The sequence below is a fragment of the Hemiscyllium ocellatum genome, chromosome 37 (genome assembly GCF_020745735.1).
Source record: "Hemiscyllium ocellatum isolate sHemOce1 chromosome 37, sHemOce1.pat.X.cur, whole genome shotgun sequence".
NCBI classification, from domain to species: domain Eukaryota; kingdom Metazoa; phylum Chordata; class Chondrichthyes; order Orectolobiformes; family Hemiscylliidae; genus Hemiscyllium; species Hemiscyllium ocellatum.
Genome location: NC_083437.1, coordinates 22488141 through 22506642, shown reverse-complemented (window position 1 = coordinate 22506642; position 18502 = coordinate 22488141). Strand labels below are relative to the sequence as shown.

The 18502-nt window shown below is 39.6% G+C and overlaps 1 protein-coding gene across 2 annotated transcripts in view; it reads left to right on the top strand.

Moving 5' to 3' along the window:
- The window catches only part of LOC132833742 (protein DDI1 homolog 2-like), a 37398-nt gene that overhangs the window by 6645 nt on the left and 12251 nt on the right, over window positions 1-18502 (top strand). For both annotated transcript variants that reach the window (XM_060852265.1, XM_060852266.1), the window contains exons 2-7: window positions 5828-5966; window positions 8514-8774; window positions 10710-10836; window positions 15452-15579; window positions 16398-16526; window positions 17559-17662. In XM_060852265.1, the coding sequence (XP_060708248.1) occupies window positions 5828-5966; window positions 8514-8774; window positions 10710-10836; window positions 15452-15579; window positions 16398-16526; window positions 17559-17662 (888 nt within the window). The remainder of the gene's footprint in view (window positions 1-5827; window positions 5967-8513; window positions 8775-10709; window positions 10837-15451; window positions 15580-16397; window positions 16527-17558; window positions 17663-18502) is intronic.

The following is an 18502-nucleotide window of genomic DNA, read 5'->3' as shown; positions in this document are numbered from 1 at the left end:
AGAAGTTTCTCCTCATCTCTATCCTAAATGGTCTACCCCATATTTTTAAGCTTTGTCCTCTCGTTCGGCACACACCCATCAGTGGAAACATGTTTCCTGCCTCCAGGGTGTCCAATCCTTTAATAATCTTATATGTCTCAATCAGATTCCCTCTCAGTCTTCTAAATTCAAGGGTATACAAGCCCAGTCGCTCCAGTCTTTCAGCATAAGGTAGTCTCGCCATTCCAGGAATTGACCTCGTGAACCTACACTGCACTCCTTCAATAGCCAGAATGTCTTACCTCAAATTTGGAGACCAGAACTGCACACAATACTCCAGGTGTGGTCTCACCAGGGTCCTGTACAGCTGCAGAAGAACCTCTTTGTTTCTATACTCAATCCCTCTTGTTATGAAGGCCAGCATGCTATTAGCCTTCTTCACTACCTGCTGTATCTGCATGCTTACCTTCATTGACTGGTGTACAAGAACACCCAGATCTCTTTTTACTGCCCATTTACCTAAATTGATTCCATTTAGGTAGTAATCTGCCTTCCTGTTCTTGCCACCAAAGTGGATAACCACACATCTATCCATATTAAACTGCATCTGCCATGCATCTGATCACTCACCTAACCTGTCCAGTCACCCTGTAATCTCCTAACATCCTCCTCACATTTCACCCTGCTTAGTATCGTCAGCAAATTTGCTAATGTTATTACTAATACTGTCTTCTATATCATTAATATATATTGTAAAAAGCTGTGGTCCCAGCACTGATCTCTGCGGTACCCCACTGGTTACTGCCTGCCATTCCGAAATGGAGCCATTTATCACTACTCTTTGTTTCCTGTCAGCCGACCAACTTTCAATCCAAGTTAATACTTTGCCCCCAATACCATGCGCCCTAATTTTGCTCACTAACCTCCTATGTGGGACTTTATCAAAAGCTTTCTGAAAGTCCAGGTACACTACATCTACTGGATCTCCCTCGTCCATCTTCAGAGTTACATCCTCAAAAAAATTCCAGAAGATTAGTCGAGCGTGATTTCCCCTTCATAAATACATGCTGACTCTGACCTATCCTGTTACTAGTATCCAGATGTGTCGTAATTTCATCCTTTATAATAGACTCCAGCATCTTTCCCACCACTGAGGTCAGACTAACTGATCTATAATTTCCTGCTTTCTCTCTCCCACCTTTCTTAAAAAGTGGTACAACATTAGCCACCCTCCAATCCGCAGGAACTGATCCCGAATCTATCGAACTCTGGAAAATAATCACCAATGCATCCACGATTTCTCGAGCCACCTCCTTCAGTACCCTGGGATGTAGACCATCAGGCCCCGGGGACTTATCAACCTTTAGACCTAACAGTCTCTCCAACACCAATTCCTGGTAAATATAAATTCCCTTAAGTTCAGGCCCTTCAGCCACTGTTACCTCGGGGAGATTGTTTGTGTCTTCCCCAGTGAACACAGATCTGAAGTACCAATTCAATTCTTCTGCTATTTCTTTGTTCCCCATAATATATTCCCCTTTTTCTGTCTTCAAGGGCCCAATTTTAGTCTTAACCATTTTCTTGCCTTTCACATACCTAAAAAAGCTTTTACTATCCTCCTTTATATTTTTGGCCGATTTACCTTCATACCTCATTTTTTCTCTGCGAATTCCTTCTAAGTAATCCTCTGTTGTTCTTTAAAAGCTTCCTAGTCCTCCGTTTTCCCCACTACCTTTGCTATGTAATACTTTTTCTCTTTTAACTGTATATGTTTCTTAACTTCTCTCGTCAGCCACGGCCACCCATGCCTCCTTCTAGGATCTTTCTTCCTTTTTAGAATGAACTGATCCTGGATCTTCTGCATGAGACACAGAAATATCAGCCATTGTTCCTCCACTGTCATCCTTGCACCATTGAACTTTGGCCAGCTCCTCTCTCATAGCTCCATGGTTCCCTTTATTCAACAGAAATATTGCTTGGAAAGGAGCAGTAGAAGCTTCGAAGTAGAGGGTTAGAGGTGAGAGAGAGAGTCAGGGATTGGAAGAGGCTGCAAATTGTCGGGCCGCAGTGAGCAGGAAGGTTAGCGAGTGTCAGAGGCTGAGTGTTATTGGTGTGCAACAAGGGAGAGAAGCTACTCCAAATTGCTGCTGAATGGGTGATACAGCTGTTCCTCAGATCTAGCACAAACCTTCTTAAGAACCATAATGCAAAATGAGAGTATGTAAACTCACCGCGGTTAAAACAAAACAACTTTTAAAATTGAGCAACATAAAATGGGTACTTATATTATAGGCATTCAAATACACTGCATCCTCCATCTGCCTACATCCATATTGGTGTCTGAATAAATACCAGCCAACCCAGATGTACACAGTTGGGACTACTTATATACATCCTTATCCTCAGCTACGCAGGAGTGATTTGCAGTGGTTGTACCTATTTTTAGCAATGAATTTATATTCACATATTTATCCGTACATCCCCAGATATATGTAACAGGAATTGCACAGTCTCAAATATAACTGCAGCTGTCTGTATATACATCCTCAGATATGTTTTTCACATTTTGAAAAGAGATACTCAAAGAAAGCCATTTGACTCCTAATTGGCTTGAGAATTTGCTGAGTAATCAACATGTGATTGATTTCAAGAATGCTTATCAATTATTTTGTGGCTGTAAAATGATCTGCACTTCCATTTTTTAATCCTTGATGAGATTGATGACATTACTGATAAGAGCGGAATTTTCTGCCCATCCCTTATTGCCATTTCAGAGGGCAGTTGAAAGATGACCACATTGCCGTGATTCTGCATTATAAAGGCTGGGTTAGATAAAAATGGCAGATTTCTTTCCTAGAAGAAATTTTTCCTAGAAGAAGTGAATTTTTTTTAACAATAGTTGATGAAAGTTCCATGGCCATTTTGAATTTAAATTCCACCAGTTGCCATTGTAGGATTTGAACATCTGACCCAAATCTTTAATGCAGGTATCTGGATTGTTAGTCCAATGACATTGCCACTATGTCAGTCTTTGTGGATTCTTTGTCTAATAACAGAATGTAAGCATCCTCCAACATACTGACATACTCCAGAAATATGTTAAATTAATAGAAATGTTTGGAACTTATTATATTTGCAAATGCTAGTAACAGTTGGCACAAATGACATTTGAATGACAACAAATTTCAACTAACAAAGGCCTTTCATTTAGATGACAATGAGGCAATGAATTAGAGACATTGTCAACTTTAAAATGAGATTTAATGATTTTAAAGGCAAAAGTTATGTACCTCAAGTATTGCAAAGTTTACTATATTATTCCATCCAATTATTATAATTTTTAAAATTTATTTACCTCAGTGAAAAAATAAAAAACACTTGTTCAGTTGAATGGTCACATGAAATATTGATAGTTGATTCAATTTTGAGTTAATTTCTCCTCAAATACCACAATCATCGCAATGTCTAAGTAGTCAGTTGAGGATGTGAGTCAGAAGGCTCTCTGCTTTAAGGCAAAGTTGTGTTATTATCAAGGTGATTTATGCTGTAAATAAAATATGTGTTGTGACTTCACATTGCAATACGTTTCTGTTACTTAGTGTGTGTTTTTAACATTAATTGTGTGGACCTCTTGATTATCTGGGATATTTGATCAACTGGCACTCTCCTAGTGTCAATTAATAAAAAAATTGTTGTAATAGCTCTGTGTATTGTATATAAAACACCTGCATATCAGAAACAATGTATCATCCATCCTACTATAAGCAATTTGTTGAATTGCTGCAAATAATCAAAAATATATTAACAGAACTCTTGTGTTTCTTAATTTGATTTAATGGAATTAAATTTTTAGTGTCACTGTTTAGCAGTGACTGAATTAGTCAAATATTGTGTATCAAATCACCAAAGTGCGGCAGGAATTAGGTTAATGTAGATAGGAAAGTGCATTGACATGCACAAGATTTTTACGATGAGTTATTTCCATCGAATTGATTATAATGTCAAATTTATCAACCAGCAATAAGTAACAATTGAATGTGCTGGTCTGATATCAATGATCAAGCAAGGATAAAAATCATTAATCATGTATTTTTAAAACAAACCACAAATGGGCAATTAGTACTTTAGAAATTAAGACAAATCACATTGGAGTTCTGTACGTAATTCCATTTTTATATTTTTTCAACTCGCAACTGCATGCCTTAAAAATAATTATTGAACAGTGAGAAGCTGAACCAAATTGCTCCATGTACATTATGAAATTGAAACAGAAATTGCTGGAGAAATTCACCAGGTATGGCAGCATATGTGGAGCGAAAGCAGAGTGAACATTTGAAGGGATTCCACGATGAAGTCCAGTGACCTTTCAATTCAAACCGTTAGCCTTGCTTTCCCTTCGCAGATGATGCCACACCTGAGTTTCTTAAGCAATTTTTGTTTTTATTTCAGGTTTTTTTGCTTTATATTATCAAATTGGTTTGATTCACTAACTGAAAATTTATCATAAAAAGAAGTCTGGAAGAACTGTGAATTTTTTTTGGCTGGTTTCTGGTAACAATATATAGATCTGTTTAGATGTACAACTATTTGTTTCAAAGGTTTTAGTAATAAATAAAACTGAAGTACATGAGAAAAAAACTATGTCAGACTAATAAAATATTATAAGCAGTTCTTGAATACAGTAAACTATATTTGTTTAAGAGCAAATGATGTAAGAAAGTTGTTATTCTTTGCCTTGCAAATACATAAGTGGTGGAGTAGTGAATAAATTCCTGGTTGCTTTAATAAACATACAAATATTTTATGTAATTAATATCAAGGAAAAGTCCAAAATGTTCATGTTTTCCTCATATCTTTATACAGAGAAAAGTTATCTTGTAGGTTTCTAGTGAAATAAGAGTGGGTTTGTTTCAAATGGCAAACAGTGACATGCTTTGTGAATATGACTGAGACTCATGAAGATGCTAATGTGGTCTGTGAAGAGAGGCTTGCTGTAGTTGACCTAGACATTAGCTACTGGGCAGAATAAAGAAATTTATCAATAAGCTAGCAAAACTCAACCGAAGAATTGAAGTTCTAAGCAAGCAGTCCATATATTGAACTTTAGGCTTACATTACAGAACAAGACAACGTAAGACTTTCCTTATTCATTAGGCAAAAGTGAGGACTGCAGGTGCTGGAAATCAGGCTCTAGATTAGAATGGTGCTGGAAAAGCACAGCAGGTCAGGCAGCATCCGAGAAGCAGAAAAAATTGATGTTTTGGGCAAAGGCGCCTCATCAGGACGGGTCCTAATGAAGGGCTTTTGCCTGAAACGTCGATTTTTCCTGCTCCTCGGATACTGCCTGACCTGCTGTGCTTTTCCAGCGCCACTCTAATCTTTCCTTATTCATTGTCTATCCATTGCTGTAAATATTTAGCAAACAGTTTCTTGGAGATATCTCATCTGTATTTTACCAGAAACCAGTCAAAAAATATTTGTTTCACAGCCTCTTACAGACATTTTGCTCTCAGATTGTCAGTGGCTCTTGCAAGGCTGCAGTGATTGCTGATTTTTGGTTGCCCTAAACATAGTGGGCCAGTGCCCCAAGTGGTCACTTGTGCAACTGACAAGCTTTCCCAATCTTTGCAACAACATTAAAACATGAGCATGTAAAGTGGGATTAAAATTGCATAAGGAGCACATCCAGTAGATGGGTAGGTTGTGTACCCTGAAGGAATATTAAATATTATACTATTTGTCTCGTGACTGATGAATAATTCCCACCATAGTCTTTGAGATTGACAAAGATGTGCCAATGGCAGAATCACTGAATGTTAGTCAAATCTGAGTGCTGTTTCTGTGTTAGATAATCTTTGCAGAGAGGCCATTGACTGATGATCGGCTGACTCTGACAGCATATGGATTGAAGGATGGTGATGTACTGGTATTGCGACAGTTGGAAAGACCTCCGGTGCAATCTAGTCTACCACTCCCAGGTGTATCAGGTGAGAGATCTCGTAAGAAAGGTTTGCCAATTGTTTGCATGAACTGATGGTGCCTAAAAATCACGTGTACACAATTTTAAAAATTCAGCTTTGTAACCTCCTAAACACTGTTGTGACAACAGATGGAATATATGAGTGATTATTCTTTTAAGATGGTTTTAGTACAAGTGCTGCAAAGTGTTATTAGTCATTCATTTCCTGTGAATGAGTACTGCAGATGCTGGAAATCAGAGTCTAGATTAGAGTGGTGCTGGAAAAACACAGCAGGTCAGGCAGCTTCCGTGGAGCAGGAAAATCAATGTTTCGAGCAAAATCCCTTAATCAGGAATGAGGCAGGGAGCCTCTGGGGTGGAGAGATAAATGGGAGGGGGGTGGGACTGGAGAGAACGTAGCTAAGAGTACAATAGGTCGATTGAGGTGAGAGTGAAGGTGATAGGTCGGAGAGGAGGGTGAAGCGGATAGGTGGGAAGGAAGATTGGCAGGTAGGACAAGTCATGAAGACAGTGCTGAGCTGGCAGGTTGGGACTGGGGTAAGGTGGGGAGAGGGGAAATGAAGAAACTGGTGAAGTCCACATTGACGCCCTGGGGTTGAAGTGTTCTGAGGCGGAAGATGAGGCTATCTTCCTCCAGGTGTCGGGTGGTAAGGGAGCGGCGGTGAAGGAGGCCCAGGCCCAGAGGGGAGGGGGAGTTGAAATGTTGGGCCACGGGGTGGTGGAGTTGATTGGTGGGGGTGTCCAAGAGATGTTTCCCTAAAGCAAGACTGGTGAGTTAGCATTAAGGGCATCACTCCTGGCTTTAGTAATCCTGGATTAGGGAGGTGAAAATCAGTCAAATTTCCTGCTCCTGATTGATATCATGTTGAAAACTATATGGGCAAGTGTGTGGAATTTGGACAGAACTGGGCTCGGATGATGTGTTCTCTTGTGCAATATTTTGTGGGATCATTATGTATAGTCATGCATATTTAACAGTCATATGGATGGAGTAAAGGAGTGTTCAGTACTTATGGAACTGTGCTGTGCAGGGAATCAAATGCCTTCATTAGAGGAGAGATTGTTTGCAAGAATTTGTAAGGGTCTGTTGGGATGTTTCCTTAATTCTTTAAATGAGACTATGCTAAATATAATATCTGACCTGGAATGGTCTATACCCATGCAACAGTTGTGAGAGTTCATGCATTGTGTGCAACTTAATCCTGTCTCAAATACAACAGAAAATACTGAAGAAACTTAGCAGATCTATCAGCATATATGGAGAGAAATGGAGTTCATATTTCAAGTCCACTGACCCTTCTTTGTATCTCAGTTGGAAATATTTTTGAAAGCTTTTGGACAGGTCTAATGGAGCATCCAGGAGGTGGAATCATGCTGTTAAATGCCATTAATGATGGCTCTTTTGCCATATAATAGCACAGAAAGGGTCAATTCAACCCAGTGCCTTTGCTGACTCTTTGAAAGAGCTGATCAATCAATCCTACTCCTGCTTATTTTTCCCCATGATGATACAATTTTTAAAATTCATTCATGGGATGTGGATATCATTGATTGAATTGGCATTGATTGCCCTCCTCCAATGGATTGCTCAGCCATTTCAGAGGGCAGTTAAAAGACCACCATAATGTGGTTCTGGAGTAACATGTACCAGATTGGATAAAGACAGCAGATTTTCCTTCTTAACAACCATTAGTGAACTATATAGATTTTTACAATTGACAATAGTTTCCTGGCTACTACCAACAGGCTTTTTAAAATTCAAGATTTATTAATTGAATTCAAATATAACCATCTGCAAATGGGATGATTTGAACTCATGTAACCAGAGGATTTGCGTTGCTCTCTGGAGTATTAGTTCAGTGATATTACTGCTATGGCACTGCCTTCCCTTCCCTCTTTTTCGAGAATATAATTCTCTCTTGAAAGTTACTGCTGAATTCTTTCCACAGTGAATTTGGATAGTTCACTCCTGATCACAACAAGCAAAATCATTATCTTGCCTTTCTCGGAGTACTTTCCAAAATTATCTGAAATCTGTCCCCTCTGGTTTTGAGCCAATGGAATCAGTTTCTCTCTGTCTATGAAAGCCCTCTGTTGAATCTTTTTTAACCTTCTCTGCTTTAAGGATAACAGTGTCACTTTTCCAATCTCTCATCTAACTGAATATCTTCATCTCTGGTATCACTTTAATAAGTCTTCTACGTGCTCTTCATGATCATGACATCATCTTAAGGTATTCCAGCTGATGCTTAACCAATGAAATCTAACACATAAGTTGCTTGCTTTTACCCTCTTAATCATAAAGCCAACAATCCAGTATTGATCCTATGAAGGACATTTAACTTTGATTGTTGCTCATGACTGTGGTATAGTTTTCACTTTTTGTTTAGCTTGCTAATAACCATGCTGTTTTAAAACATTATTCCAGCGGTTTGAGTAGTTTGTAAGTGTTCATGTGTCTGTCTCACTGTGATATGGGCACTGGCAATAATGTGAGGTTTATCTGTTGCCTTTCTATATCTTAGTTTGATATATCTTTCATCTCATCCTTTAGGACTTCCCAGGATTGATTTCAGTGGTATCTCAGTGCCTGGGTCAGTGGGACACAGAATGCCTGCGTCTGGAGTAGCGAATCAGCAGCCACCAAAGCCACCTTCCAGTAGCTCTACTTCTCCACCCCCTGTTCCAGCTCCACACAGTTTGGAAAATAATCCCACTTTGTTGCGGGACATGCTTTTGGCCAATCCACACGAGCTATCGCTATTGAAGGAACGGAATCCTCCTTTAGCTGAGGCGCTTCTTAGCGGAGATCTTGGTAAATATAGAAATTCTGATTTGTCATTTATGTTGGTCTCCCTTATGGTTACGCTGCTGTTCTTAACAAATTCTCACGAGACAATTGTAACAAGACAGCTGTATGAAATTCTTATTCAGCAGGCTGATAAAGGTTTCTCACTATGTAACTAGGGACTTTGAATTGCTAAACATTAAATAATTAGAATGTTGGGAAATCGAATCTGGTAACTTTCTTCAATATAACGAGCTAACAAATATTCACTACCCAGTTAGAAAAAGACTTTCAGGCATAACTTTGTGATTGTAATCTGTATTAATTTCAGATCTTTTCTGTATTATAGTTGAGTCTTCTCAATATTGTAGTCCTGTGGCTGCTAAAAGACACATTCTGTACAGGTTTTTCCTGGTTACAGAATGGTGAGGGATGTTAAAAAATCAGCAGAAGTGCTGTGCTACGTTTGGAAATATGAACAGGAAGGAGGTAAAGAGGATGAGCTTATAGATGAGTTTGTGACTTCTTATATTCTGTCTGAGAAGTTATGTTTTTGTGAGAATGGAGTGAAGAAGTGAGGCAGGTGTGGAACAATTTCTTTTTCTTGTAAAATGCAATGGAAAACTGGAAAGGGAGAAGTTTTCGTGATTTGATTTGTTATTTCTTCATTTTATTATTCACCGGTTCAAATAAAACGCAGACCCTGAAAAGAAAATTGACAATTTTAAGAAGTTTGTCCTGGCTCCACTTTTGCCTCTGAATCAGAAAAAATTAGATTTGTGCCCAGCTCCTGAAATTTGAGCTCACAATCTGAGCTGAAATTTCAGTGCAGGACTGAATGGTGTCTTGGAAGTGCTGTCCTTCAGAAAAGGTGTCAAATCAAGACCTCTCCTTCCCTCTCAAATGGACTTACAAGCTCCCAGGATACTGTTCCAAGAGCAGACAGGTCTCTCAGTGTTATTATCGATATTTATCACTGAAGTCACAAAGCAAGAACAGATGATCTGCTCAATAGACAATAGATGCAGGAGTAGGCCATTCTGCCCTTCAAACCTGCACACCATTCATTTATGATCATGGCTGATCATCCTCAATCAGTATTCTGTTCCTGCATTATCTTCATAACCCTTGATTCCACTACCCTTGAGAGCTCTATCCAACTCTTTCTTAAACGAATCCAGAGACTGGGCCTCCACTGCCTTCTGGTGCAGAGCATTCCACACACCCACCACACTCTGGGTGAAGAAGTTTCTCCTCATTTCTGTCCTAAATGGCCTACCCCGTATTTTTAAGCTGTGTCCTCTGGTTCGGGACTCACCCATCAGCGGAAACATGTTTTCTGCCTCCAGAGTGTCCAATCCTTTAATAATCTTACATGTCTCAATCACATCCCCTCTCAGTCTTCTAAACTCAAGGGTATACAAGCCCAGTCCCTCTAATCTTTCAACATAAGATGGTCACTTATCTCATTGCTGATTGCAGGGTTTTGATGTGCTCTAATTAATGGCTATTATTTCCCTTACAGCGTCCATCATAGATTTCAAGAAGTACTCGAGTGCCTGTAAAATATTTGCAATATTCCAAGGATGTAAACGACATGATATAAACTTTTTCTTCTGTGATCATGATGCATGCGAGAAGTTACATTATAACTCACAAATGACCACTTGGATGAATAGCCAAAAGATAGAATTTGTACCCTAATGACAGTTCAATTGCTTCAAATGTGGAGGGGATGATATTTGCAGTAGCATCTTAAGATTTTAGGCTAATTCGAACAATATAGCATAGTGAAAAGTTATATTAACAGCTTTCCTCACATCTAATTAAATCGGGCAGAAAAGCTTCATGTTATTGATTAATATTGTTTGGCTATGATCATGACTGCTTATTCATTGTTGTATGCTCTGTACTATCTCAATAGTTAAGCAGCTCTTTCCACTTTGTGCTATCTCTATATAGATAAGTTTACAAGAGTGCTACGAGAACAGCAATTGGAACGAGCACGGCGAGAACAGGAGAGGATCCGACTTCTGAATGCTGATCCCTTTGACCTGGAGGCACAAGCCAAAATTGAAGAAGACATCAGGTAAAGAGCTGTTGCTGAATTTTTCTACTTGACATTTTGTTATTAACATTTTATGTTCAGTCCTTGTACAAAACATTTAAGATATTTTGGTGCTGATAAAGTGCTCTGTGTTACAGGGATTTATTTTTCTTTACTCTTTCCTATTTTTCTTACACTTTGAGCATCTACAGTTATCTGAATTAAGTTGTTCCTGGCTGCTTATTTAAAAATTTTAGTCCCTACATTAGGATTGAGAAAATTTGACTAGTATTCCAAGGAAGAATGAAATGTAGGAGGGGTGATAGTACTGATTAAAGAGAAATTATGGTTCTGGAGAAAGAAGATATCCCAGAGTAGTCAAGGACATTGTCAGTTTAGCGAGAGTTAAGGAACAAAAAAAGGTGCATTACATTGCTCTGTTTATAGGACAACAGCTAGTGGGAAGTTATAGAGAGGTGCAAAATTATAGGGTAGTTTAAATGGGGGATTTTAATTATCCAAACATAGTAGTAGTGTAAAGGGAATGGGAGGGAGCATGAATTCCTGGAGTGTATTCGGCAGAATTTTCTGCACCAGACTATCAATGAGAAAGGAAGCACTGCGAGAGCCGTTTCTAGGGAATGAGGTGAGCCAAATAGATCGAGTCAGTGGGAAGAATATTTGCGGGGGGGTGGGGTTTAGTAATCTCTGTATCACAATGTTTAGCGTGAATATAGATAAGAAGAATCCAGGGAAAGAATGACTTTTTGGGGAGACTCAACTTTGTTGGGGTAAAATGGATCTGGGCCAAATAAATTGGAGAAAGGCTAGCAGGAAGGATGGTAGATGACTAATGGGCTATCTTCAAAGAATGGTTCAAACCTGGTCAAGTTTAATCTTTCAGAAGGGAAAGATGGCAAACAAATCTCAAGTTCCCTGAATGACAAAAAGAAGCATAAATTTTGACTAGTAAGAAACGGTGTGCTTGTAGTGTACAAAATCCCATGCAAGGACTGCACAAAACACTACATACGACAAACAGGAAGACAGGTAACAACTCGCATCCATGAACACCAACTAGCCACGAAATGACACGACCAGCTATCCTTAGTAGCCACACACGCAGATGACAAACAACATGAATTCGACTGGGACAACACTACGATTATAGGGCAAGCCAAACAGAGAACAGCTAGGGAATTCCTAGAGGCATGGCACTCATCCATAGTTTCTATCAACAAACACATCGACCTGGACCCAATATACCGGCCACTGCTGCGGATAGCAACTGACAACCGGAAGCGGCAGAGACAAGACACTATAAATGCCGGAGGAAACATCACAGAAGCACTTCACAGGAGGCTCCCAAGCACTGAGGATGTCACCTAGAAAGGGGACGAAACGTTTGCAACAAAAACTCCCAGCTTGGCGAACAGAACCACAACAACGGTGTGCTTGTGACAGATGTCAAGTAGAAAACTCAATTAAGAACTAGGCTTGTATAGAAGTTCATATTGATGTTGAAAGGCAAATGGCAAAAACAAAGAGGGAACGTGAAATAAGCTAATATAAAAAGGGAATTGAAAAATCTTCTATAAGCATACAAACAGTAAATGGGTAGTAAGATGAGAAGTGGGGCTCATCAGGGGCCAAAAAGATGATTTATAGTTTATAAAATAGAGGCAGAGAAAATGGCAGGGTAATGGATGAATATTCTGTGTTTGTTTTTAACCGAACAGGCCATGGTGAAGGAGGGGAGAATTCAGTCACTAAAGAGTTTAAAATTGATACTGACGAGTTAATGGATAGGCATTTTGTAGTTACGTTTGACAAGGCATTGAGACTGAATAAGATGCATACTGGTGGAAGTATGGATGGAAATTGCAGAGGCACTGGTAATCATTTTTCAATCTTCAGACTCACATGGTCCCCAAAGACTAGACAATTGCAAACATTATACCCTTCTTTAGTAGAAGATGCAAGGATAACTCAGCAATATAGATTTGTCAGTTTAACTTTGGTGATTAGAAAAAGAAACAATAATCTACAACAAAATTAACAATCACATAGGTGAACGCCGGTTAATTAAGAACTAGTGTGGATTTGTTAAGTGAAAAACATGTTTAATTAACTTACTAGAGTTTTTTGATGAGTTAGCAGAAAGTGTTGGTCAGGGCAGTGCTATTGATGTGAATTTCCAGAAGGCATTTGATACAGTGCCATGCAACAGGCATGTGACTAAGCCCATATCTCATGGAATAAAAGGGAAGTTCCAACATGAATATAAAATTGGTTGTGATAGGAAACAGTGTTGTGGATACTGGATGTTTTTATGCTAGCAGTAAGATTTGTTGTGGCACTCATCAATGGTCAGTATTGGGAATCTTGTTTTTCCTAATATTAATTATCTGAACCTTGTGGTACAGCACACAATTTCAAAGTTTGTGGATGATGTGAAATTTGTAAGCTGTGAGGAGAATAGTGGAGAACTTCATAAGGGCATAGATAAATTGGAGTATCCTCGCCTTCTATACTCGTAAGTGATTTGGACAGAGTTGAATATCCTATATGGCATTCAGTACAAAATACAATGAAAATTTGCTAGTATATAAGCACCATTCACAGAATAAAATAAGGAAAGATAATTTAAAGAGTCCCAACTTTTCCTTCTCTGCTGCTATAGCATACTGCCGCAAGGGTCCCGCTCTGGGCTACACTAGCCCATGCCATGCTGCTGAAAGAGTGTCTCGCTCCTGGCTTTTCAGCCCACGCTATGTGGCCAAGTGAGTGTCGCACTCCAGGCTACACCAGCCCACACCATGCGGCCGAGAGAGTGTCCCACTCCAGGCTCTTCAGCTCACACCATGTCGCCGAGAGAGTCCTGCTCCAGGCTACACCAGGCCATGCCATGCCGCCGAGAGAGTGTCCCACACTAAGCTTCTCAGCCCATGACACGCTGGCTTCGGGGGCCTAACCCACGCAGAAACCAGAATCCCTGTCAGGCTTCACAGGTCGACTGTCTGACTCTGTAGCCATGCTGCCTCTGAAAACGCCACTGCCACTCCAGAGCTCGTCGAAGCCACCTCCTGCAAAAGGCTCTCTCTTTAAAGTAAATTTGAGGAAAAAAAGATTGAATAGAAGGAAGAAAATGCAGAAAAGGAGGACATGTCCAGGCACAGGAGCCAGAATCCTGCCTGCTCTGCTGCCACCACATTGAGAGTAAATGGGGGTTAAGATATTCCCACTTGAGAAAGGATCGAGAACAAGAGGAGACAGATTTTAAGTAATTAGTAGAAGAAACAAAAGTGATATGGAGAAAAAATATTCACACATTCAATGGTTAAGGTCTGGAGTGTCTAGCCTGAGAGTATGGTGAAGGCAGGTTCAATCAAGGCGTTAAGAAGGAAATTAAGTGGTTGTTTGAAAAGGGCAAATGTGCAAGTTTATGGAGGGATGACAGGAGAATAATATGTAAGGTGCTTATTTGGAGAGCTGATGCAAACATAATGGGTCAAATTGCCTCTTCCTGCATTCCTACTCCTGAATGCCCCCTGCTGGCACATATGTTGACCTGTACAAAATTAAACTTGGTTGTGATGCACTATACAGTTGAATGGCCTGTCAACAGATTCTTGAGTTTGATAAGAATCATGGCTATTTGTGCAAGGTACCTTTTTTTTGATGAGAGCCTGTGGAATCATATGTTTTCAGAATAGATGAGGAGAAGGTTACAAAGAAAAATATTTTTGAAGTCATCTTGTGTTTGCAAATTGTTAGAGAAATATTATGTTGGTTCTGAAATTTAAGGAGTATTTTTATTACTTCTGCCACTACATCTTTAGCAAGTTTTGCCACTGCAGTTGAAAAACACCTGGAGAGTTTTGTCCACGCACTGCTCAATTGTCCGCATGAACTAGCCACAAAAAGACATGACTCTCTCACTAGTATCCTCACATATGAATGAGGAAGGACACCACTTCAATTGGGACAATACATCCATCCTAGGACAAGCCAAACAAAGACACGCACGAGAATTCCTAGAAGCATGGCATTCCAACCGCAACTCTATCAACAAACACATTGAGTTAGACCCCCATCTACCACCCCCTGAGAAAAGGAACTGGAAGTGACTTCACTACAGGAAATAACATCACTACAGGAAATGGCATCACCAACCAAAGCAACCCAAACATATAAATAGAAAGCAGGAATTTTCAGCATTGCTTCACATGAGGTCCACTAAAGATGTTACCTAGTAAGGTAATGAAACATCTGGAAGTGAACCTTTCAGCTCAGCGAGCAAACCTACACCCAAAACTGTTCAATTTTCCTAATGCGTCTGCAAATAGTCATCTGTTGTTTATAGATGTTAGTTTACCTGGGCAATGAAAATTGGAAACTGGGTTAGCTTTTCCGGTCCCATCTTTTCACAATACATGTACTGATGTAATTGTTGCTTCTCAGTAGTACTCACCATGTTCCCTGAGCTGTTGGAAATAAAAGTAGACACAGAAAAGGAGTGAAAAAGGGCAGCTTTGACAGTGCAGTACTAACTCATGTGATGTATGGCAGTGAATTTTGCCTGCTGACTGCATAGCTCTGACTTCTTGTGGTGCCTTATTCTGTTGTTCTGTTAATGGAAGCTTTTGTATTTCAGACAGCAGAACATTGAGGAGAACATGACAATTGCAATGGAAGAATCGCCAGAGAGCTTTGGTCAGGTGGTAATGCTCTACATTAATTGCAAGGTTAATGGCATGCCAGTCAAAGCATTTGTAGATTCAGGTAGGTTCATATGTGCACACAGAGATAACTTACACGTAGTTGCTGAGTTAGTTTGAAGCAGTCATTATAAAGTCCTGGCAGCAGTCGATCAGGCTGAGTTGAAAAGTAGAATGGATAAATGTTTAGAGGAAAATATGTACTGGAACAATATCAGATGTACAAGATTCCTTTGTTTGCTGTGATGGTAAAGAGGAATGAAACTTTGAAATACTATTTGTTGTAATGATGTGAAGGAGCCGGTGTTTGACTGCAGTGAATAAATTTTAAAAAGTGTGTATTTTTAACTTATGTTTGTTGTACACATACGATGACTATTTGCATTATCCTCCATTCAGAGCATTAAATACACAATTGTTGCTTTGCACATGCATACTCCACATATACATTAGTACACAATTGTTAATCCTCATTACTTAATCACATGACTGCTCCTTTCGTTTGTTCTCGAGATAATTAGGTCAGTTAGATCAGTTGGCTGGATGGCTGGTTTGCAACAAGGAGTGCCACCAACACTTGGGGTTCAGTTTCCATACCAACTGATGTCGCCATGAAGGTCCCACCTTCTCACTTAAGGCATGGTGACCCTCAGCTTAAACTCTCAAACGGTTGTGCCTCTCTAATGAGAGAGCAGTCTTTTGGTGTTTTTACCACTTGAAATAAGCGCTTCAAATGTTGAAGGAAATCTTTAAATTGGATTGAACAAATTACCTTTAGGCATTTCAGCAAATGGAGCTGATCCTCTTTTAATTGGAGTTGAGAGCTAACAGCAAAGTTGTGCATCTGAATATATTGATAAGTCTATACTGTTGTTGATACAGGAGCACAGATGACAATCATGAGCCAAGCATGTGCTGAGAGGTGCAACATCATGCGCTTGGTTGACAGGCGGTGGGCAGGAATTGCTAAAGGTGTTGGAACACAAAAAATCATTGGCAGAGTTCACTTGGGTAAGTCATTTTGACATAATATCTGGCAGCCTTTTTTGTTTCTCTCCTGACAGCAGACTTTCATTACTATTGTTTTGGAATGTAAAGCAGAATATCTGTTGTGCTATGAATTTTAAATGGTTGGAAGGATTTGTCACAAATAAATTACCATTATTGCACAGCTAACAGTGATGAATATAAAGTGGTGTTATGATTTTAAGGTTTTTTCCCCTCGTTATCCTAAGATATCTTATTGGCGAAGGTTTTATGTGGTACCTCGCTATTTCTGTTCTGTAGTTATCTGATGTTGCATTCAACCATTTATAGTGAATTGGTCTCCATTTATGCTGCCAAATATTGAAGGAAGGATCATAACGCTATTGAAAATATTACAGTGAAAACTAACCAAAAATAGTGTGCTTGTCCAAGATAAAAATACTGCCAGCATATAAGGGCTAGGCACATAAGTAGAGCATTTGACCCTTTGAACCTGCTGTTCCATTCAAGACTAAATATGTCTAAACCTCTATCTCACATTACCTTCTTACACTATCCTGCTATCCTGTAATTCCCTTGGAACCCAAAAATCTAACAATCTGCATCTAGACTATACTTAACAACTGTGCGTCCATGCCTTTCTTGGATGGCTAATCCCAAATATACACAAACCTTTGAGTGAAAATAAAATTCCGAATTTCAGCTCTAAATAGCTGATCCCTTATTCTGAGGTGGTGAGTCCAAGTTCTAGGTTTCCAAGCCAGGAAAAACATTCTTCCAGCTTTATTCATGACTCATGGTGCTGGATGTGTGCCAGTTAGAAGTTTCTCTTTGTTCTGGTTGTAGAGTTGGAGTACCTTCCAATAGTTTCAGAATAGTGTTATCAGCAACTGCAGAAAGAAAGGGCTTTGCGTCATTAGATGCAGAAAGGGAACTATGAGCTAAGTTACAAAATTGTGCACATAAGTGTGCAAAAGCCACAGGGTATTGAGTAATCACTTGGTGTTGGTGTTCAGTTCAGTTCAGCTGGTTTTAATTGATATTTTGTTGTTACAGCCCAGGTACAGATTGAAGGTGATTTCCTCCCCTGCTCTTTCTCCCTCCTGGAAGACCAGCCAATGGATATGTTGCTTGGACTCGATATGCTCAAAAGGCACCAGGTAAGAGGCAAACAGCAATTCCAGATAGTGTAGCTAAACTCATTGAGGTGAGGGTAGCACAGTTCAAAATTGGGAGCTGATATTCCATGAACCATCAGTATTGTTTCTGATCTTGCTAGGCCATTAATCCATGTATAGAACTTGCACTCTAGTATTGTAAATTGTTTCAAGACTTCTTCAAGCAAATTTTATTTGTAACTCAAACTGAAAGAACTGTGGATGCTGTAAATCAGAAACAAAAACGGAAATTACTGGAAAAGCTCAACAGAGCTTTTTGGGTGCATTGAGGAAGGGATACTGAACCTGAAATGTTAACTCTGATTTTTCTCTATAGATGCTGCCAGATCTGCTGAGTTCTTCCAGCAATTTCAGTTCTTATTTGTAATTCACTTGCTCCAGATATCAAAGGCACAACAGGTTCCTGTTTGTGCTTGCTATCAGAAACTTGCTGGGCAGTTTGAATGTACTCACCAAATTGTCTCATTCTTATCCTGCTGTTCTTTCACCAAGAACATCATCTGAAAACTGGTGGGATCTAAAGAGAGCAACTGTGGATTTCTCACTTGACCAACTTAGCAGACCAAAAGAATCTGGGGCCAGTTTACTGTATTTCTATGGGTCCCACAAAGAAAGTTTAGGCATTTCCTGCCAAATCTTTCTTCTAGACCTCCTCATTCCAACTCCAATTCTGAGGTCCTCCAGCATCTCTACCCTGTAAATGACATGAATCATGGGTACTGTTTTTTGGTTCTGGACTATGATGACCTGCTGCTTCTCCTTGACATTGTGTTCCTACCCTCCGACCGCCAGTTTCAGGCAGGAGTCTGATTCGCCCATGAG